The sequence below is a fragment of the Megalopta genalis genome, chromosome 2 (genome assembly GCF_051020955.1).
Source record: "Megalopta genalis isolate 19385.01 chromosome 2, iyMegGena1_principal, whole genome shotgun sequence".
In the NCBI taxonomy this organism is placed as follows: domain Eukaryota; kingdom Metazoa; phylum Arthropoda; class Insecta; order Hymenoptera; family Halictidae; genus Megalopta; species Megalopta genalis.
The window spans coordinates 36,706,787-36,729,363 of NC_135014.1; the positions used below are offsets into that span (position 1 = coordinate 36,706,787).

General features: G+C 38.4%; 2 protein-coding genes and 1 long non-coding RNA gene across 6 annotated transcripts; 1 reads left to right on the forward strand and 2 right to left on the reverse strand.

Moving 5' to 3' along the window:
- Positions 1–554: 554 nt before the first annotated feature.
- On the reverse strand, positions 555–18,652 carry spoon (A-kinase anchor protein spoonbill). Of its 3 annotated transcripts, none has more exons than XM_033478900.2 (6): positions 18,457–18,652; positions 4,092–4,928; positions 3,409–3,900; positions 3,089–3,304; positions 2,880–3,010; positions 555–2,794 (listed from the first exon to the last, which is right to left on the reverse strand). In XM_033478900.2, the coding sequence occupies exons 2-6, from the start codon at positions 4,882–4,884 to the stop codon at positions 2,687–2,689; spliced, it is 1,740 nt and encodes a 579-aa protein (XP_033334791.1). In that variant the 5' UTR covers positions 4,885–4,928; positions 18,457–18,652; the 3' UTR covers positions 555–2,686. The 3 variants fall into 3 exon arrangements, with proteins under 3 accessions (XP_033334791.1, XP_033334792.1, XP_033334793.1); XM_033478901.2 differs by lacking the exon at positions 18,457–18,652 and adding an exon at positions 7,314–7,554; XM_033478902.2 differs by lacking the exon at positions 18,457–18,652 and adding an exon at positions 5,566–5,589.
- LOC143258874 (uncharacterized) lies at positions 13,295–16,900 on the forward strand. The gene is made up of 2 exons (XR_013032798.1): positions 13,295–13,795; positions 14,810–16,900. It is a non-coding gene; the product is annotated as an uncharacterized LOC143258874 (long non-coding RNA).
- Positions 18,653–20,087: 1,435 nt separating the features above from the next.
- LOC117225358 (uncharacterized) lies at positions 20,088–22,224 on the reverse strand. Of its 2 annotated transcripts, none has more exons than XM_033478866.2 (3): positions 22,066–22,224; positions 20,742–20,929; positions 20,088–20,627 (listed from the first exon to the last, which is right to left on the reverse strand). In XM_033478866.2, the coding sequence occupies exons 2-3, from the start codon at positions 20,915–20,917 to the stop codon at positions 20,216–20,218; spliced, it is 588 nt and encodes a 195-aa protein (XP_033334757.2). In that variant the 5' UTR covers positions 20,918–20,929; positions 22,066–22,224; the 3' UTR covers positions 20,088–20,215. The 2 variants fall into 2 exon arrangements, with proteins under 2 accessions (XP_033334757.2, XP_033334758.2); XM_033478867.2 differs by lacking the exon at positions 22,066–22,224 and adding an exon at positions 21,898–22,046.
- Positions 22,225–22,577: the final 353 nt, after the last annotated feature.

Consider the following 22,577-nt stretch of genomic DNA (forward strand, 5'->3'; position numbering starts at 1 on the left):
ACTGCAAAAATAAATCTATGCCGTCAGATTCCATAATAGATGTTACGTACGTAGGTTGTATAGTGGAAGCGACATGGTCATCCACCTAGCATGATGTACCCCATAGAGTTGTACACTTATATCTGTCTGTTTTCCTATTTAATTTCTGTAGTTTTTCTTCCTTGCCCTTGAATATGAAATTTTGTATATAATATGATAAAAAGATTAAAGAGTTTTGTTAAAAATTCGGAACTAGTCGAATCATTATTATGCGAGCTAAATATCATAAAATGCGGTTTTTTAACTTTAATTTAAACTCTCAAAAGATAAAAAATTCTCAAGGAAATACATTTTTAAATCAGATAAGGATTATATAAAATTTTATTAAGAAAGTCTTAAAAATAGTTAAACTTCTACTACACATTTAGATGAGAACTTATTATTTAAAGAAACTAAACAACATTCTGTGTTTCGTAGAAATAGCAACGTTTACCTTGAGTGCCACTTGTGGTCGTGATCGATTGACGGTGTAGAATTTATTTAGTCAGCTTAGGATAGAAAATAATAACGCATAATTAAAATGATACAAATTTAATGAGAATGCCAGAGGGTACATTGAGGTATATACAAAATGAGCTTAATTTAGTAGATAATGATAAATGAAGTTGTAAGAAACACGATTGGATCCGAATGTTGCCGTCGTGCACATGTTTTATGCACATACACAACATGAGCATGCTATTATTAAGAATCGAATGAGACAAAATTATTGATTGTACTATTTCTGATTAGAAACGTATATTCAATATTAAAAATAAAACATCTGTGTAACAATTTTCGTTGCGACACATTTATGGAACATATTGTACTGATAAATATAAAACGTTTATCATGAAGCATACACACGGTTGAACAATGATGGCTTTTAATAACTGCGTCCTATGTATATTCATAGAAAAACAATTCTATTATGATTAGGTATCAACATCAATAAGTATTAACATGTAACAATTTTCGACATGTGCTTTTTTTTCTTTTCACTCGGTACTAGTACCAATTACAAATGACACTTCTTACATGTTTCTTTAGGAATTTTTTATGCTTTTTATCACACTAACGGTGGTAATTTTGTCTTATAAATAATTGCCACAATTCGTTTAATGCAATTTAGCGTTACGAAGAATAAATGAAACGCCCGAAAAAGGATAATTCGTTGGACACTATACAATGAAATATAAATGTTATATTGTACGATCGTCTACATTGTTACCAAAAGATTACCAGCTCTTTCATATGCCCAATGGCAGCAAACTGTTTAAAATGTCATATTACATTTTATAAGACACTTCAACCGGGATGTGGGAAGCAAAAAAAAAGTAACAATTACTTTATTTGCCGCATAACCAGGAGAGAAGATGTTATCATTACACAAAAGAAGTTTGTAATATAATACATTGTTTTTCTGTTTTTCTTACTGTTGGAAAATAACTCAGCCAAACCGACCAACATATACATAATTATATAAGATACAAGCCTCTAACGTTAAATTATACAGGATAATATCGATACTACAGTTTTCAACAATTTTAGACAACAGCGACCCCAATTTTAAAGGAATCGCGGCGCTTTATAATTATCTTTCATTTTAATAACAATCAGGATACAAAACGAAGGAAAGAAGAAATTAATTAAATAATTAAAATAACATTTTCTGGCATAGTTAGACGAAATAAGTCTCTCTGGCATAGCTTAATCGACTAAATGATTTACGTTTCGAATGAGTAAATTTTGGCTGTAATAGAAATTACGGTCTCTCTTAGAAGCGAATTTCCCGATTCGTCTGCAATTGTTAATAATGTTCATCACTTTTGATCAGTGCTTGAGAAATATAAAATATATAAATCAACTACTGTTCAATTTTGTCATCGTTATCACCGTGTAGAGTTATCTAGCGCCTATCCGTTTTTCGTTTTCCTCGCTATCCTTATTATCATTAAGGTATATTATAAATACTTTATAACTGAAGAAATATTGTTACACTATATACAAAGGTATGATTAAAGTCTGCTTACGGGGAATCTAAATATGCAAAATGCAACCGTCAGTTGCATATTTTTCAGTAACAGTCTCAGAGTTAGGGTTTCGTTCTCATGTTTTTCGAACTTAAAACGTGAGCGTTTTGGTTTCTAATTATCGAAGCCATTTCGCAAGAGGACACTTGTTCGAGCTGTAATCCGAACACTTTGATCGTATTTATTCGAAAAGTAGAGGAGGCTTCCGAAGATAACTCCTAAAGAAAGTTTAGGCGCAATACTGCTCCGATTCCGAAAAATAAATTGTTAACAACGTGAAAAAGTCGGTCGTCGTGTGTCAATCACGTGAGTTGCGTCATATTACTTGTCGAAATTGTCTCAGAATGCGTCCCCAACACCTTCTCTCGATCAGAATATCAGAATTATAGTTCGTTCTGTTCCCTTGCCAGCTCAATAAATATACTTATACGAAATAGTTCGACGGAATTGTTTTTTAAACAATCACCAGGAAGGGTCTACATCGTATTACCGAAGTACGAAATCATGAATCATGAAAACTCCGAGTGTGAAAAATCGCTTCGGATACACGCGTACAGTGACTAAAATATTATATAATCACGTATTATCACCAGATGATACATCTTTATACAACTCAATTAATAAAGACTAAACTCTTATACCATGTTGTATGAAACCGATACACTGTCTTCTGGAACTATATATTCTAGCGGTACCGGGTATGCTAATTCGCGAACTATTAATTCATCAGCAAGAGATATCACCTGCGAACAGAAATCCATTAGCGATTTAATACAAGCAAGATGCATAATATAGTTGAGTATTTCGAAAATTATCTTGACTACTTACCCCGTACTTTTGAATATTAAGATAAAGATTAACATATATGCTATTGTTAATGTAGCCTTCGATTTGAGCTTGGATAACAGCACCGCTGCACATGTGAAGAACTATGTCGAAAGCTTCTTGACACCACTCACCTAATATAAACGAATGTTACAGTACAAAACACTTCAAGCTATTGTTAAGGACTGTGTACAATACAGCAACATGCTCACCATTTGTTGGCTGTACATTTGCTAACAATACTTCAATTGCTTGGAATGGCAATGTGAGATAATCTGACCTAATTTTTTTCATTTCTACGTCACTGAAATACCAGTAACCCCCGTGATCTACTAGCCGTACTAAATGCCGTTCACCATTGGGATCTGGTTTCTCGACATATGCCCTCACCCACTTATGTTGCCAATTTGCTACTAGGATCATGCCCCCTGGAAATTCAGTACGAATTAGAAAGTTAATAAAGACTGCAGAGCTTCGTGCAAATAATGATGTGTGAAATTCAACATCGTGATAGATTAATAGAAAAACTCACTGCTAAGTTCTTTTGGAGCTGGAGGTGAATCTGTCGTGTTGTATAATTTTGTCATACTGTCAACTAAGGTCCATAGATAGGGGTATGTGGGGTGAGTAGGAAGTTGTACGAAGAGGCGATTTGGTTTAACTATATGACATACGATAACATCGTTATTTACTCCTCCCACTAGGGATAACTGCATTAACTCTGTAAGCCATTCGTTGAACGGCAAAACCTGTTGAAGGTTCACGTCCGGATATCTGTTTTCTGGGAACCTTTGTCGTATCATGTCCAGAGCGACTTTAATCCCTTCTGGTGGTCCCGATATCTGACATAATTTCAAATCTCTCGACGAAGGATGACAGCGCAGTTCCATGTGCACGTTAGCTTTTATTTGTATAGTTTGTAAGAAACTACGGCGGGCACCAAGTAATTTTCCTACCAGTCGTTGTGGTATATTAAATTCGTATGACGTTGGACCATCTTTCAGATGATCCTCGATACTACCACCTGGAATAGACGTAGAATTTTAAACACTGTACAATACATGTAGATTTAGCGTTGTGTTAACCAAGAGTTTTCTCCATCATCAGTACTCTAGAATGTTCATTTTGAAAGACATTTTACTAGAATTTCCTAAATACTGATGATGAAGGAAAACTGTTGAACAGCGTATCTATTACCATATGTATTACTATTACCTTTACCACTATCTGTACTTCCTTCGCTTCTAGCTTCGTCTGTGACACTGCCTTCCAACACGCCAGAAACTGGACTGTGATTAGCAGAATCTCTTTCGGATAATACTTGCGTTGGACTCTTGGCGCAATTTTTGGATGAGGTGGCATCAGGTTGCTCCTTCTTTGGATGGCAGCTATATTCGTAATTCACTTTATGTGCCTCTTTCTTATCAACGTGCTGCAGTGAGTTGACCTCGCAAGCTATCTTCTGTTCTTCTTCTTCGGTAACGTTCTCGAATATCTTCATCACTTTGCTATTAGGCTCCATTGCGCTCTCCACAGAGGAGACGCTTCTACTTCTGGCGATCGCCTCGAAATTACTTGTCTTGGGATTACTACCAAGCTGTATGTCCATTTTGCTGGATGTGGTATTATCTGCGTAGTTGTACCATGCTACCTCGTCTTTCGAAGATGTTTTTGATCTTGAGCTGTGCGTGCCCGGCTTTCTCTGAGGAATATCTAGACTCTCGCTTCGCTTTCTGGGACTGCAAACGGTCTCATCCGTCGGCTTGCTGCAAGAACTCAGCGTGAACGATTCATTCGTGTGTACGTCGGTGTCGTACAAGTTCGAGTTGACTTTCGACGTGGCTGGTTCTTCTCGGCAATCGACGGGGGTTCGATCGCTACGATCGGAGTTTATAAATCCACCTGGATCACCTCTGTCAACTCGGCGCCGTTTGTACCAGAGGAGGCCAATTATGAGCGCGAAAGCAGGAAAACTCCACTTCACAACTTGAACGTGGGTAGCTGACATGTTTCTGATCCACCGTAGCTGTTGTTGTTGCAAACCTTTTTATCCTGGAATGAAGAAATATAGTTTTACAATTCTGCATTATGGTACTTCATTCACGTTTCTCCTTTTTCTTTTGTTTTCTCAAAAAATATCTTCGATAACGAATCTCAAGGGACAGCAAAATATGCTACATACAAATGAGTTTAATGTCTAAGTAGCCAATCTCGCGTTCTGTCCGAATTGCTCTAATAGCGAGAACGAGGAAATGATCGAAAATAACGGTACAACTACGTGTATACGCCGATTGTGCAAAGTCGATGAAATTTAACTTTTGCTCAGAACTATCTTAAGGTGGGCTCACACGGATCCACGCTTCAGTCTAACTTTTAAAATACTGTAATCATTTCAAAACGTTTTAAACATTTTAAAAACACTTTTAAAGACATTATCAGAAGTAGATCCTCGGAATTGTTTTTACTTGAAGCAAGGCATAATGTGCGCACACCTTTACTCAGTCTCCTTCACTAATTAATGTTTCGCAAGCGTAACTTCCGGCCGTGAAGGGTGCTCGCTCGAGTATCGTTATTAAGAAAGCAAAGATCGGAGTCTCTTACGGTTCCACGAGGCGAGCAATTCAGAAAAATGTAAACGCTGATCATGGAAGTGGATGATTGATAAACTAAAACGACTTAATAAACGTACAACTTTACAATTTTGTTACTCCTTCGGCGCGGTTGCAAACATTCCTGTAGAAACGATTTCCCATTGTAAACACAACACATTTGTTGACGACTACATGGGAACTGTTTAGGTAGGCTACGTAAACGACTCGATTAGACACGAAGCCTGTTGGCGCGTTTTCCGCTAAAGGCAAACGTCCCGCAAGGACCATAATCCGTGAGCCTAGTCTAAGATTGTTTGCATTTTTTGCTCCGTAATTGGATTCTAATATAATCCCAAATATTTCTCGTGACGTCGGGACTTAGCCAAATTTAAAAGTTACCGTTGAACTGGCACTTTCCCTTGATTCGTATACCGTCGGCATTCTGCACTTAGTCGCGGCGCGTCCCAAGACTTTCAGGAAGCGACCGAGCGCTTCCCACGGAGTAGAATAATTTCGGATGCTCGAAGACTGATGCGCGTGATAGGCAATCACGAAATGAACCGGTGTTCGTTGACAGAGAATTGTGCAGGATACTCCGAGATAGGCCGGATTGGCGATCAACGATAATAGAAAAGTTTGAATCGCAGATTCGAAGTAAGCGGAAAGGTGACACTCGAAAATACGCGTCACGAGTATAGACTTTGCTTTTAATTTATACTAATAGTTCGTGGAACATGCTATGTTTCCAGCAGACAAATATTCTGTGTCTACGTTACACGAAGAATTCCTCTGTATTCAGCAGCGACTTGAAACAGCGTATTGCAGTAAAACAGTGCAATATTGTTACAATTACGACGAAATCGAGGAGTGCTGTTTTTCTAACAGCGCAAATTAGAAACTTTTCATAGACGAATTACGAGTTCGAATTGTGCGAGTTCTGCTTCCAGTGGAAGATGAAAAGCTGACAGAACTTTCACCAAGATCCACGTTTCGGCGTTGTTCCTCAATAATGCGTGCGACGAACGCATAAAATCAGTCCATTCTGTAGTTTGTACAATCAGGGTTCCACAAAACGAGCCGAACAACAATTACACGAGCAAACCTCGATGCTCGAATTACAAGACGGGCCATTCCCAGAACGAATAGCCCGAATCCTCCGCTTCCACGCAATCTCCATTCGCCTTCCCGCTCGCGTTACATACTTTGAGTGTGCCTGTAGAGCACGGTTGCCCGGTCACGTTGCATGTCGCGGAGCTTTCCATCTGTGACGCCGATAGATCCGAGAAACGGATCAATTCTCGCCGAAAGGAACTGCCGAAACGCGGGCCGGTGTGAACGTTACCCAAAAACGCGATACTATCGGGTTTTGTAATAAGCCCGTTCGCGTTTTCTTGTAAGAAAATATAGTACAGTGCGGTCGACGCGAACGGACCTTATGTCTTAAAGTAGACACTTTCAACTTTCATTAAAGCCAAGTTGCATGGACATAGCCCCGCGAGAACATATCTCGAAATTCGTCCGAACTGTCGCTTTAAATTTGTGTAATTTTCCTTGTCTTTTTCCTAGGTGTCAGAAGTCTGGGAGCAGACTTATTATACAACCTGATATGTACAAGAAACTTCTCACAATTCCCGAATTAGTGGATTCGTGGCGTTTCGAAGGAGAAATTGAAAGGCTACATCCTCGGTGGAACTTTCCTCGGCGGAGAGAGGATTGCGACAGATTCGACGGCTGGGAGAATTCCAGGGCACGCACCAGGGGGACACCATGGGAGACGGCATGAGACACGAGACACGAGGCCTCGAAGGTCGGGGAAGCTACTTTTACAATCGGAGGCGGGACTCACCGTCGTTACGTCCATGCTCACTGCCATCTGTCGCTCTGTGGTTCCTGACCAGTTATTGGCACTATCTTTGAGAAATTGTGTCTTTGACACCTAGAAGAAGAGCTCGCGAAGACAAGCGACAAGACTCGCAGGCTCGGGCGTGAATTAATCTCGCTGGCGAACCTGAACGGCCGCTGTCTTCTGTCGCTTCGACAGTGACTGAACTGGCGCGAGCACGACGGGTACTGCGGTTTGCGGAACAGCCACGGCTTGAAAGGACGCGGTAACTCTGGAGACCAGTTCAACCGGAACCGCTCACGATTGCGCAGACGCGATTACGTTAAGCGGCGCTCACACGGTGATAACGATGTCTGATAACGAGCGGAATCGGCTGCTTCAGTTTTGCATCGACTGACCGGCCAGCGAAAATATTTGCCGATCCGGCGATACGGCTGAATCTAAGCGAAGTCGAAGAATTCAATCTTCCGCTGGCCGGTTCTTTAACCTACCGAGCCGGTTTCACACTTTTTTTTGTTTTAAAGCTGTTGAAATGGCAAAGATTTCTAGTAATAGTTTAGTAATAATTAAGACGTTATAGTAACAATTTGGTAGTAATTAAGACGTTATGGTAACAATTTGGTAGTAATTAAGACGTTATGGTAACAATTTGTTAGTAATTAAGACGTTATGGTAACAATTTGGTAGTAATTAAGACGTTATGGTAACAATTTGGTAGTAATTAAGACGTTATGGTAACAATTTGTTAGTAATTAAGACGTTATGGTAACAATTTGTTAGTAATTAAGACGTTATGGTAACAATTTGTTAGTAATTAAGCTATTAAGCTTAGTAATAATTAAGTCGTTATAATAACAATTTAGTAATAATTAAGATTAATTTCATCACTATAAAGTAAGCGCTCGATGGGTTTAATGTTCACACTGGTCCAAGCCAATCGAAATGACTGGTTTCCGATTTTTTCTTCTGTAGTTTCTGATGTTACAAAAATATTTCTATGAGTAACTTCTAGCTAAGCTTCTTCGTTCAAGCACGATACTCTCTGGGGACAGTGGGATCTCGTTAATTGATATTACTAGTCGTTAAATATCAACACAAATTAGTACCTCGATCGAATAAAGATCTTCCACCTTGATTGCAACAGTAAGTTGTTTAGTAAGAATGTATTCATTTTAAGAAAATTAAGTTTAACATGAGAACAGGGGCTGAGAGAAAGTTTAGCAGTGGTGGTAATAGTCTCTTTCGTAGTGTTACGTAGCTATCATTTGCACGTGTCAGAGGTAAAAGGCAAAGTTTTTGTCCTCCTCATCATTGAGGGGGACATTGGGACGTGAACGTGAGTTCAATCTTGATCTCCGAAACACCTAATCGATCCTTTTGTGGATTCAGGAAACAGATGGCTGTGGAAAACTACAGTGAGCATCGTTGCTGCCCCTCCTTCCAAAATTGTCTGCTCCGAAGGACGATTATTTTTCGTTGAAGAAAAAGGAAGATCCGAGAGATTGAAAAATGATGGATGCTCGACATGATCGCACTAACAGATGAGCTCTTGGTACATCTATAAATGAAGAAAATTCAAATGCATGCGTACAAATCAACGTGGAGACCTTATCTAATGTCTAACACTTGAACGATTGATCACAGTGATTGGTCAGCACGGTACTTTTGGAAAAATTGTCGCAGCGTTCCGCTAAGATTGCAGTTAGCACCGTCGTTGGATAGAATGACACGTTATCCGTGATCCAAAACGATTCGAATAATACCGCGTCAGTATCAGCGTGTCATTCGACCCCCTGGAAGACTAAACAGCGACGAGTATGCGACACAAACAGCGGAAAGTCTCAACCTGCGATTATTCATATTGAGCACCTGTTCCTGCCAGGCATTCGCTCGCACAAAAGGAAAATATTATTTTGCTTCCCGGTTAGAATTCTTGTGTAGAGTTAACGAAGAACTTGCTTCTTATCTTCGGGTAGCTGGAAATTATCTGGTTAGCGAATTTTCTGATTTACGGTGGCCATGTTGACGCAGAATCTGTTTAATAAAAACAAGGAAAATGCTGCATTAATTGCGATTGGTTTTTTAATGAAACGAAGTGAAGGAGATAAATACTAATATGCATAAACAGAGTTCTCGATGCAAGTGGCTAATGTCATGCGGTTGCTACAAAATAGTTTTAGACGCAGGAGAAATTCCACCAAGTACTATGTATTAGGATTGTTTTGAAAAGATGTTAAACCTAATATTTTCTATTCTTTTAGATAAATGGAATTTTATTCTACTTTGTTGCGTACATGACATTAGTGTCATGTGGTTGCTACAAAATAGTTTTAGACGCAGGAGAAATTCCACCAAGTACTATGCATTAGGATTGTTTTGGAAAGATGTTAAACCTAATATTTTCTATTCTTTTAGATAAATTGAATTTTATTCTACTTTCTTGCGTACATGACATTAGTGTCATGTGGTTGCTACAAAATAGTTTTAGACACAGGAGAAATTCCACCAAGTACTATGCATTAGGATTATTTTGGAAAGATGTTAAACCTAATATCTTCTATTCTTTTAGATAAATGAAATTTTATTCTACTTTGTTGCGTACATGACATTAGTGTCATGTGGTTGCTACAAAATAGTTTTAGACGCAGGAGAAATTCCACCAAGTACTATGCATTAGGATTGTTTCGGAAAGATGTTAAACCTAATATTTTCTATTCTTTTAGATAAATGGAGTTTTATCTACTTTGTTGCGTACATGACATTAGTGTCATGTGGTTGCTACAAAATAGTTTTAGACAGAGGAGAAATTCCACCAAGTACTATGCATTAGGATTGTTTTGGAAAGATGTTAAACCTAATATTTTCTATTCTTTTAGATAAATGGAATTTTATTCTACTTTGTTGCGTACATGACATTAGTGTCATGTGGTTGCTACAAAATAGTTTTAGACACAGGAGAAATTCCACCAAGTACTATGCATTAGGATTGTTTTGGAAAGATGTTAAACCTAATATTTTCTATTCTTTTAGATAAATGGAATTTTATTCTACTTTATTGCGTACATGACATTAGTGTCATGTGGTTGCTACAAAATAGTTTTAGACACAGGAGAAATTCCACCAAGTACTATGCATTAGGATTATTTTGGAAAGATGTTAAACCTAATATTTTCTATTCTTTTAGATAGATGGAATTTTATTCTACTTTGTTGCGAACATTTATCAGTGACCGATTAATTTTGCTGTAATTGTAGCAATTCGCGCAGTATCGATGGCAAGCAATTTCTAATATAGCGAGTGACGACGAAAACGGTACTGCGTGTATAATTGTAATGTCTGTTGCATGGTTGGGTAAAGTAGGGAGGAATGGATCGTTTATAGTTTTAGACACAGGAGAAATACTTCGAAATTTTTCCACCAAGTACTATGTATTAGGATTATTCTGGAAAGATGTTAAACCTAATATTTTCTATTCTTTTAGATAGATGGAATTTTATTCTACTTTGTTGCGTACATTTATCATTGACCAATTAATTTTGCTGTAATTGTAGCAATTCGCGCAGTATCGATGGCAAGCAATTTCTAATATAGCGAGTGACGACGAAAACGGTACTGCGTGTATAATTGTAATGTCTGTTGCATGGTTGGGTAAAGTAGGGAGGAATGGGTCGTTCATGGAACTCCCTCTTCCATCGCAAGTCGTTTGATCAATTCGATGACTGTCCTCTCACTGGTACAAACGTTACACTACGAATTCTTAATGAAACGTTCCCAAATCCCTTGATTGAGTCTGATCGTTTAGACGAGCAAGGAGCGCGTGCGATTCGAATCGCTAATTCGCCACAAATTCTACGCTACGGACTCTGTAGCAATCAAAACTACATCAAACTTCACAAAAATCGCGAACTAAACATTTTATACTTTATTCTCATATTTCATAAATGGAAATATTAAGTCGGACTTCGGAATGGTCGTCATTTTGCAAATGGGTCGCGAACATCGTTTTGCAAAATGGTCAAACATTAATTTTGCAAGTAATACTTTTCGCTGTTACCTTGGAGCATAATTGTGTTTAATGCGTTATGCATAATAGATTCACTTGCAATTAGAAGTAAAGTATTATGAAACGCTTTTACTTTCGTTTACCAAACTGCTTCGACCAATTTCGAAGCGATTTACGTGTTCGCCGTTTCTTTATGCAAGCTCTCGTCATCGAAAATGACTTTGTAGTCTCGGAATGGAACAAAATGTCTTCCATCGATCAGATGATTTCACACGCGAAATCATTGCTAAAAGTAAAAGGAGCGAAATTGGTGAACGAGGGAGGCCATTGCGCAATGCTTCGTAAAATTATAGGTTTTCGTCGGTGGCAGTTAACACGGACACAATTCCGAGCAACAGGTTTCAAGGAATTTACGTTACGCACGCTTCGTGTGCATAAAAATTCGTGTCTCGTGGACACTGTATCCATCGCGTGAACGATTTCACAACGAGGCGAAGAAAGAGTCCGATACAGTTTTCACATCGGCGATAATCAAAAGTTTCCTGCGATCGCCGAAAGTTCTCGTCCTCTTACTTTTCGTGGAATTTCTGCGACGAGAACCGACGGATTGCGGAACTTTATGCGATCGCGGTGCGTGAAAGTCAAGATAAAAATTCGACGAAATTCGATTTTTCATTTATTGGAGGAACGGAAACCGTCAAAATGACGGGTCACTAATTTTTTAAATTTACGATTATTCGTATCGTAAAGGTACATTTATGAGTTATTTACTCCATTTATATGTTACTTACGGCAAATGTTACAATAACACTTGCTAAAAATCGGAATATAAATGTCTTATTGTTACTTATTTTCATAAACTACTATAAAACAGCTGTTTTTTGTGCTCCGTAAATCTGATGTTAAAAACGCACATCGTTTGCATAAACTATTACAATCTGTTCGCGAGTGTACGAAACCGATTACATCACGAAGAGAGTCCATTACAAATGCAAAGTAGTTAACGACCGCGTGCAGCATTATCTGCAATTCACTCACGCGTATCCGTGTGTAACGTGCCAATAATTAATTATTATTTTGCATTGAGCCGCACCTATTATCGGCCAACACGCGACATTTTCTGCAAATATGCTTAAATTGTAGATCTGCTTTTGATCTTTCAAACTGAAACATCCATAGAACCGCAACATATGTAATCACGTAGCGTGATCATTGAATTTCACACTGAATTTTATAACGACGACCGCATCGCGTAATCATGTCTTATTTCATCTTGTCATTATCTTAGATTGTAGATAGCGCTCAAAGTTGCTAAAGCAACATAGTTGATAGCGCAACGGTTACATAACTGCAGCAGTTGGTAAAACGCGATAAAACAATTATAATTGCGATAGCAGTGCGAACTGGCGTTTCTCGATAAGGCTAGGATCGCCAGAAGTACTCTCAAGATTCACCCTACGTTGATATCGCATAGATTTACGTTAGAACTTTCTTCATGAAATCATCGTCAACACTTTTGCGAGATTTCCTTGGCTGTAAACTCAACAGTTTCAAACATTCCATAAAATCGAAATAATTTATTTAATAAATTAAAAATTGTATTACACTGTGAATTCGCTAAAATTCATTTTAAGTTTGGGGGAAATAATCCGACACGTTAAAACGAGACCAAACTGGATAGAATTATTTATCATATTTTCTCGTGTAACGAGCAATTAGAATCGCATAAGCGTACGTGATCAAAATGATATCGCGTTCGGACGAATTTTCATCGGAACAATCCCTACCGAAACGTTTACTTACTGTCTTCTAAACTTAAGATTTATCGCGCACCACCTTTCGAATAATACAGTTGCCAATGTTATCAGAGAACGGTTGTATTACATATGGAAAGCTGCATTATCGCGCGCGCATAAATAAAATATTACAAGCGATTACTCTTACTTAACGCCTCATTATCGTCCTCGCGGTATCACGTTAATGAACGACTAAAGATATAAATCCGGGTGTTGCATTTAAACTACGCATGAACTTATCATTATTTATGAGAACTTTCACGGCACGCCATTCATCGGGGGTACAATCGTCGCGAAGAAAGCTCGTGTACGTAATAAACACATTACTGCGGCCGTTCTGGCTGCTCGACGAGCCGATCTATCGATCATCGACGTGCCAATACCTCGGCAGGGTGGACGACCAACGGGGGCTGCTCTGCTCGCTCTCCTTTCGGGACAACGAACGGGAGCGAGCAAGGTGATCCGGCCAAGGTGAGACGGGAGAACACGAATTCTCGGGCGTTTACCAGCGCCGGTCGAAAGGGAGAAGGGGATATACGCACACGGTGACCGAAGAACAAAAAGTTCAATTAAAACGAAACCGGTATCCGCTGTCCGTCGAAGATCGAATCGGCGACTCCGAGAAGTGGGTTACATTGCTTTAAATCCATGGGATATCAAAATTTCAAGAATCAGATGCCGCCCAGGTACGTATAGATCGCGCATCCTTGGACACACTCGATCAAATACCTCGGGCTACGAACGTCTAAATTATGCACCTTCCTGTCACCCTCGGAAGGTGAATGTTCTGAACTTCGTAGACAATGCTTGGATCTGGTCCAATACTTGAAAATTTTAGCGGCACGTTCATTGCCGGATACGCTTTTTGGGACCAGGTAAGCCGTTGCTGACGGGTTCCTTGACCCTGTGATGGTTGAACCTGATTCCTCAGAATGTACGCTCGGAGAAATCGTTCGAGAGGACTCAGTGCAAAATGAGTACCCGATGATAAATTCCATGTTCACAATTATTTTGCAATGTCGTAGCAGTAATCGGTATACTGAAAATTGTTCTATGGTCATTCTAGGGTGTCACTGCATAGTTAACACTATGCCGTCCGGTGGCACCACGCTGGTGCCCATGCAAAAACTATCTGTTGTATGCCGGTGCTACCACTTTGGTGCCATTTTAAAAAACTGAAATAGCATTTGAACTATATTCCTTGGGTGTTGAAAGGCAGCAAACTAGCTATAGCATTGTGCTTATTTAACTAAGAATTAAGTACGAGAATTCTTGGATGACATATCTTAATTTTAGGAATTTATATTACCGCCATCTGCAAAATTCTTTTTAAAATCGAAAATTTCCAAGCTATTATGTCGGCGTCAAACAAAAGAATCATATCTAAGATCTGCGGACGGCACAGCGTTAATAACAGTCAAAAGCATCGCAATACAAGCAAATGTGAATAAAAGTGATTCAAGCGATTCTAATTTGTGCTGCCAGAGAAGTAGTCCAAGAGTGCAGGCGAATGGAGAAAAAAGATCGAAGCTAGCTTCTCTGATTTAACAGGATTAAACTCTGATTTTACCCCAAAGTTTGTTCTAAATTAATTGCAGGTTTTCATTAGCTTCATTGCTATGTAAACGTAATTTAATATTTCACAGGAATTAATATATTGCAAGGAATCGTCATGGAATGAATCAAATGAATTGTTGCAGATTTAAAGATCAACTTGAAAGTCAATTTTCACCAAAGAGTCTGCGATGGACATGCAAGGTCGACGCGGTTCCGTTTAACGGGTCAGGTGAACATCTCCATAGGCTGTTCGAAGCCGGTTATGATATTCGAGGACAGTTATTATCTGGTGTACCCGGATACGAATATTATGTATTTGGATCATGGGACCTGTATCTAGGCCCCCTCGCCAGTTTTCCAAGATACACGGACCGTGTTCGAATCGTATCTAGCATCCTTTCATCGTCCTGAAAATCACGATCCGAACGGTCTTGAACGTTCCGCGATCGTGTACACACGTTTTCCGGCCAGTGTGTAACACGAGTAGCAGTTCAATTTGTTCCGTTATTATTGGTTTATTCTTCGACGAAGGGAGGCACCCATCTAACTCGCGGGGATTTACTGCGGCAGCTGGTTAGAAGACACATAGATATGCAAGAAACAAAGGTGGCCGTGGTTCAACGTGCTCTTGGAATGTTCAACCTGCACGCAGAACGATGAAGTAACCGGGCTCGGGCGAGAAGAGGGAGAACCAGAAGACCAAGAGGCCGGGAGAAGGACGACCGAAAGAGCCGTGGAAGAGAAAGGGACGATCGAGAAACCGTATTGCTTCCGTGGTACACGTTTTCGTACGAAAATTTCGTTGCACGCGCTGTGCACGTAACTCTCGTGTCGATGAACAGAATTGTTCTATGTCATGAACACACGACCATGTGTCCGAGAATACAGTAAAACTTCGATTAGCCGAATTCAAAATTGATAGTTGATTTCTTTTTATTTTCGATCGTTTCGAGACTCAATCGAGGTCCTTCAACGGTTTCACATCGCGAATAATCAAAAATCTAAATAACAAAGATCGAGAAAAACTCCAGTTCTGGAGATTCTACCGTACTTTGAAAACAAAATGTTGACACCTGAGAATTTGTACATGCAGCAATGTTATTCGTGAACCAAGAATTTCTGCTAACAAATACCCCGTCACATTTATATACAGCAAAAATCAATTAAAATCTTTTTTTGACCAGTGTCAAAAGTGGATTATTATTGAACCAAAGGTTAAGCGGTATTTTTTTGTAGATAATGGTCAACGTTTACAGAAAAAAGGGGAACGCAAAAAAACGTATTATAATTTCAGCGGTATGCGGTAGATTACAAAGGTCGGAGGTCAAGGTTCGATTGAGAGGGGTGGAATACATCGAGTGTTGTATAAAATTGATGATGTAAAATTGAATAGCTGTGATAATCTTGTGTAACGCTTGAATAAGATCAGTCACCGTCGGCAGTAATCATGAAATATTGATGACTAAATGTTCCGTGCTCGGTTACGTTCATTCATTCTCGTGTAACACCATAATGTTGAAATGGGGAACTAAATCGTTCTCGTTGCGTCTCATACACAAGAAATTAATTTAATTTTTCTAATTATTAAACGTGCCAACGAAATGTAATGCAACGAACTTTTCTAATACTTTTTGTTTTAATTCTTCTAATTTTTTTAATTCTACCATGATGTTATAGTATCTACGTATATGAATTAAGTATAAATGATAGAACTGTATATCAAATATTTATATAATAGTCGATCACAGTGGCAACACAAGGTAACAAGAGCGAGGCTATTTAAATTATTGTATGCCACATCTAATGCTTACATAAATCGAACGAAGCCAATCGAAAACTAGGGGACTCCTGTTCCTATATTTTGTATTTATGAAGGATATCCTGGTGTTACATTTATTACCAGAGATTAATGTGTCGTACACTCGATATTTGGGTCCTATCTACTTTATGCTCGCAGCGTTGATAATAGATACGTGTTGATAACCACTGGTTATCAACACGTACAAAACCACCGATCATTGAAGGTGAGCCGTAAGAAGTCTTCCATTTCAACATTGTCTATTACACGTTAAATCTCCGATCGCGTGAATGTTCAGTCGTTATTATTTATCAGCGGATGTTTATGCGAAATAAAAATTATCCAAGTCAATTGTAGGAAATCAGAGACAAATGTCTTCCATTTTTCGATAATTGTAATATGTTGAAAACAATATTAACAATATCCTTAAATCGTACTAATGTGTACACAGTTTCTTCACTTCACTTGATCACTTTTAACGTAAACGTATCAAATCCGCAGTCTAGTTATTATATTTCAAGTGGTCTAGTCGATGAATAAACAACTTGCGTAGCCGCGCGAACAATTTTCATCCTGCCGTGTTCTAACGATTTTGTTAATTCTATAGGAACAATATTTGGTGATAATGCTCACTTCGGTCCGTCGCTTCGATGAGAATACTTTGTAAAGCAGTTCTGAAAGCTGGCGTTATCGTTACGCGCTGCAACTAGGATGTGTACCGTAAATACAATCGTAAACACCTCTACCGAATTACATAAACATAATTTCGAAACGATCGTACCAGAATTAGTTTCAGAAAATTTTGCCACGCCGGCGAGTCGAACGCACGCCCAGTTCGTGCCGACAAAACATTCGGCGGTGTTCAAAAATTAGCAACGCGACGCGCACAGCTTGAAACTTCCACTCTTATTCGTCGATAACGCTTCTATTAATATTCGCATCTTTCCGTATAAATTTATCTCGGCTATGCTGCATCCGGATGGAGGATCCGTGAAAGTAAGTTCCTGCAGGACGGATTCCTCATTTTGCGGTCAAGCTGTCACGTGGCCCGATCGAGGAACAATTAAACGATGACTCCGATAGTACATACGGAAATAGCCAATGCCATATTCAGGGCCAACCGCCTTAGAAAGCTAGGCGGCGGATTACGGAACGGATGTATCTTAGAAATAGCACGTAACTAAAAGCGACTCTTACAGTCTGTTGACCCTTTAAATGTCCGTGCACAGATGGAGGAACAGCGACGACCACCAAAGCTGCGTGGAACGCCTCAGGCGTGCACATGCTTCCGAGTTGTTTTCAAGATAGTTTATCGACTTTGACGAACAATCAAAGGGAACGAATCGGCTCGAAATAGCCGAGAGCACCTTTTTTTCCCATCCAGCAATTTATCAGAGAATGATTTCTTTCAATCTCCATGTGCCGAGTGCAACTGTGTTCCGCATGGCCAACAACGTCAATGTGTCGAATAAAAACATGAAAAATACGTGCGCGAGATTTTAATCGTGGCAAAAGAGGGTGAACGTTCGGTAAACGTTCCGCAAACACGCTATTTCCAGATTTCGCCTAATACTCGATGATATCATTCGATAATATTCGGCCGCCTGAGGAGGATCGTTCCATGGGACACGTTTCCTCGTAAACGAAACGGGACACCGTGTACATGAGACGAACCATGCGTCGCACGTTTCAAACATCCGAATTTTGGTATTTGCGAAAACGTGCCCGTGTATCGTGGCAAACGAAATTTCGTCGAGGCGTGTGCGACCCATCGAGAAAATAACCGCAGCCTCCATACGAGTTATCTGTTACGTTAAAATCGACGTCGCTCGAAGCCGAAACAAAATTTTCCCCGTCGAATCGTTGAACTACATATCGCGAATGATCATTTTCGGGAATCCACGGTTTATCACCGGCGATAAGCCGGAGATAAAGGAAAGCCGCTAGGCAAGCCCCGCTAGCACGAGGTCCACAGAAAAATGGTCGACGTACCTGTATAATTACTTGTCATTCAACATTCAATTTCTCTTCGACCCTCCGTGTGCGTCCTGCGAATATGTACGATCAGTTTCCGGGCACACCGAACAATCAACTTTCCTTAAATTTCCTCGAAAACTACGCAACGTGATCACAATGTTTTTCCTCGCACGCGAGAGACAATATGGCGGTACAAATTTGGGAGCAGTATGTTCGGCACAATTTGACCGGTGAGACACACGTCGGCGAGATGACAAACTCGTTGTGGCGCGAAATGCATTGACATTCGAATAATTGATTTACGCGCCGGATAGTTTTATGCTGCCTCTTTTAATAATCGATTGGTGCGATTGAACGGTTGCTTTCGTAGAAGAGGAACGATTAACAAGTAACATATGCTTTGAATTTGATGTCAAATATTAGTTTAGAATGATTTCGGACTGTAATGCGCATAAGCTGTTTGCCATGAAAAATCGATTTTCGTCGTTTTCATCTTTTCGACTGACATCTTGCGGCCAGTTATCGCACTACAATTTAATGCCACGGATTGGTTGTAGATAAAATATGTAAACATTAAATTAAATTAATAAAAGGAGTTTGATTTAATAAACTATTGATCGATTTGTGCAATTAAGATTTTAGAATATATATAATTAGTAAATTTCATAAACTTGTCGCATATAATTGTCGTCATGTAACAGCGCCATGTACCGGCAAAACGCACTGAAACTTCTCCAAAATTGTTCCCGGATGATAATTTCTTCTTTACCTACGTAACTCTAAATGGAACCACGAAGGACCGCTGAACTTACGGTGGATTTTAGTAAATACATGCAGTAGATTTTTATCGTTGTATTGTCGGTGAACGTGGGCGCTGGAAAATGGATCGCAGTGATCCAGTAAACATATGCTACACGTCCTCGATTAACCAAATCCTCTCAAAAAAGGAATACAAATATTTACGCTTCATGCGATATTAATCTTGTAGTGCTTCATAAGAATTTTATATTGAGTAGGTGGGTTATAATTATATTTTTCACATAGAGAGAAAATCTAGGTCAAACAGGTAAATAAATGCGAGCCATTTTTCGCATTAATCTACAATATTGTTGTTAATTCGCAACACCTACACTGCAAAGGATCGTAGCTGCGGCATGGGGCTCTGAAAGATAAACGAAGCTATCTATAGCAACGCGATTTTCACGCAACGTGAAAATAACTTTGTAATCGAATCAAAAACCGCGAAATCGCGATTATTTGATTTGCAACGCTGTACTTTAAACAATTAATTTCAATTTCGTTCAAAATTAATTAAAGCAACGCGTGTTTATTTGTTCGCAACGCTATTGCAGGTCCCGAATGTGCCTATCTGCACTGTTGTTGGGGCGGCGAGGTCTGCCCTTTATTGTTGAAAATTAAACTATTGCAACACGATTATGTTATCACAACACTAATTCAACGAACAGAGATCCAAAACCTGACGACATAATGGGGCTTTTGAAGCCCCATTTTTGAATGATGAAATAATTCATTAGATGTATTAACTTGTTAGTATGAGAATCGGGTATATACTTACAACTTGCCAGCATCTAGATATTGTTAAATTATATTTCGTACAAAAAACAAACCAAAAAACATTAGTCAAATACTTTTGTCCGCACAGTCATTTATTATTATTAAAGAATGTCATGATACATATTCGTCTACAAATCAAAAGAAATACATTAGTTTACACACTTTGTTAATTAATAAAAAAAAGGATTAGTCGAAATTTTCAAATATTTTTCTTTGTAAGTCGGTATTTTGTTTTATTCTTTAACTTATTCCTTATACGTTCAACAGTCAAAGCAAAAGTATTCGGATTATCCGGAAAATAATATGCTTCGGCATTATTATTCGAAATATTATTCACATCACACTTTATCTGTACAGAATACATAGGCTCTCCAATTGATCCAAATATATCATCAATATAACCCAAAAACATAAATTCTGTATTACAGTTTTTCACTTCTGAACAATGTAAAAATAATGGGCTTCCAAAGAACAGAAGATTACTTGGAGAGAGTACTTTTACAATAACCACATTAAGTTTCTGAATAATATCGGTAACATGTCCTCCAAGACGTTCACCATGTGTTTCATCGGGTCCTGCATCCTCTTGCAGCTTTAAATACTTCTTCATCCTACACAAAGGTATGTATTTGTTTAAATTAAATATATTGTTTAAGATTAAAATACACAATTCTTGCAATTGTAACCAAATTTTTTAAAAGTTACACATGTATAATAAAACTTACCATCTCGTTGTTTCACACTTTCCTGTTACTATTTCTGTTTTTATATCTGTTTCTACTTCTGTTTTTTTTCCTTTTTTAGATCTGGACCTTTTTTTACTGGATTTCTTTGAAGATTTAGAAGTACCTGGAACTGCTTCAGAATATTCTTCTGTTGTCATTTTACGTTTAGTTGCCATTGTTTTATTTAGCTAAAAGATAAATATTTAAATAATCGTATGGGTCGTATCGGCTCGGGTTCCCGAAAATTTCGAGGTTATCGAATGAATCGAGTTTGCTGAAAATTTTGAGATTCTCGAAGGAATCTTTTCGAAAAAGTCAAGATTTCCAGAAATTCTGAGAACCTGGTTACCGTTTCTCAAATTGTACAGAAAACTGCATACTTATTACTTATTAGTGGATATAGTTGCTAATTATCAACAACTATAAAAACGAGTCGCAATGTTCGAATAATCATATCTCCTCTTTCCAAATGATCCATTTTTGGTTCCAAGAAGAGGGGACAATTTAGGAGAATTTACTGTACTCCGCATTACATAATTTTGTAATAATACAATCGGGATTTCCGATCATTTACATGCGTTTTAATACATTCATGGTTTCAGATTTTTTATTGTATATGTGACAGGCAAATTATCATAAAATTGTACAATTCGAAATATATGGAGTAGGAATAGTGTACAAATACGTAATAAGTATGCACGGTAGTTTGAGAAATGTAGCCGGGTTCTCGAACTTTTCGGAAATCCCAATAAATTCGAGAATATCGAAATTTTCGAGTACCCGTCTCCGAAGTCACCACTTGACCGACATTGATTTCGCTAACGATATTAATTAACCGACATTGTGAAATCACCATTAATGTTTACATTCATCGACATTCGGTTCACCGACAGTTTTTGTTCAATACATACATTATTATGTGGTTATGTATGAAGGTCAATATATAGTTATTACCATAGAGATTTAAAATTATTTCAGTCTATAATTAGTTATTTTGGATGAACAGTTATTTTGTGATAATTAATGCGTTTAATATATCAATGTCAATATCTGTGAAATGAGTGTCGATGATTTTACCATGACAGTTAATTAATATTGTCGGTTAAATGGTATTGATTAAGACATTATCGATGATTTGATACAAACACAAACGTACATTTATGAACGTAAAATAATTGGAATACTCGAAAATATAATGTGTATGATAGTAATTGTTTCAATAAACCATTCAATAATGGAAGACTTCAGATGACATAAATATTATACACTTTGAATTATATAGTTCAGAGAACTACATAACAATTACACCGTGAGCATTACTTACGAACGGTTGTAACAATTGTATGGTATATGATTCTGTCCAAGGTGGTGGATGGGTGGGCCTAGGAGTCTACAGTAGTGGATCGATCAGCTATGCGAATTCGTTTGCGGTTCGATTCCAGTGTCAGCGTTAGACGTCAGTTAGACGTTAGTGGGCGTCAATGTAGGTGTCATGCGCCGGCGCGGACAGTAGAGATGTTCGATTTCGATTCGATTCTTGAAAAAATCGATTGTTTTAGTAAAAAGAATCGATTTTTTAAATCGACATTCTACAGACAATATTTCTGAGAATCGATTCTTCTCCCTGAGATTCGAGAACCGACTTCCATATTTCAGCGACATATGAATTGTAGAAATGAAGTTCTTTCATTGCTGTTATTTATTTATTACCAACCGAAAGATTGACTGAAAGTTAGAGAAACTCAGATGTTCGATTGCATTCGTACGTACAAAATTATAAAGATATATAGCACAAATTCCTTTTTTTAGAACCAATAGAAATATTTTCATATTTCT

What these genes read in the sequence shown, in the direction of transcription:
- LOC117225358 (XM_033478866.2), bottom strand. Translation starts at nt 20,917, where the DNA reads ATGGCAACTAAACGTAAAATGACAACAGAAGAATATTCTGAAGCAGTT. An exon ending in AAGTGTGAAACAACGAGATG is followed by an intron (nt 20,628 to 20,741) that starts GTAAGTTTTATT and finishes ACCTTTGTGTAG; the next exon opens with GATGAAGAAGTATTTAAAGC.
- spoon (XM_033478900.2), bottom strand. Translation starts at nt 4,884, where the DNA reads ATGTCAGCTACCCACGTTCAAGTTGTGAAGTGGAGTTTTCCTGCTTTC. An exon ending in AGCTCCAAAAGAACTTAGCA is followed by an intron (nt 3,305 to 3,408) that starts GTGAGTTTTTCT and finishes CTGAATTTCCAG; the next exon opens with GGGGCATGATCCTAGTAGCA. An exon ending in TTAATATTCAAAAGTACGGG is followed by an intron (nt 2,795 to 2,879) that starts GTAAGTAGTCAA and finishes TTCTGTTCGCAG; the next exon opens with GTGATATCTCTTGCTGATGA.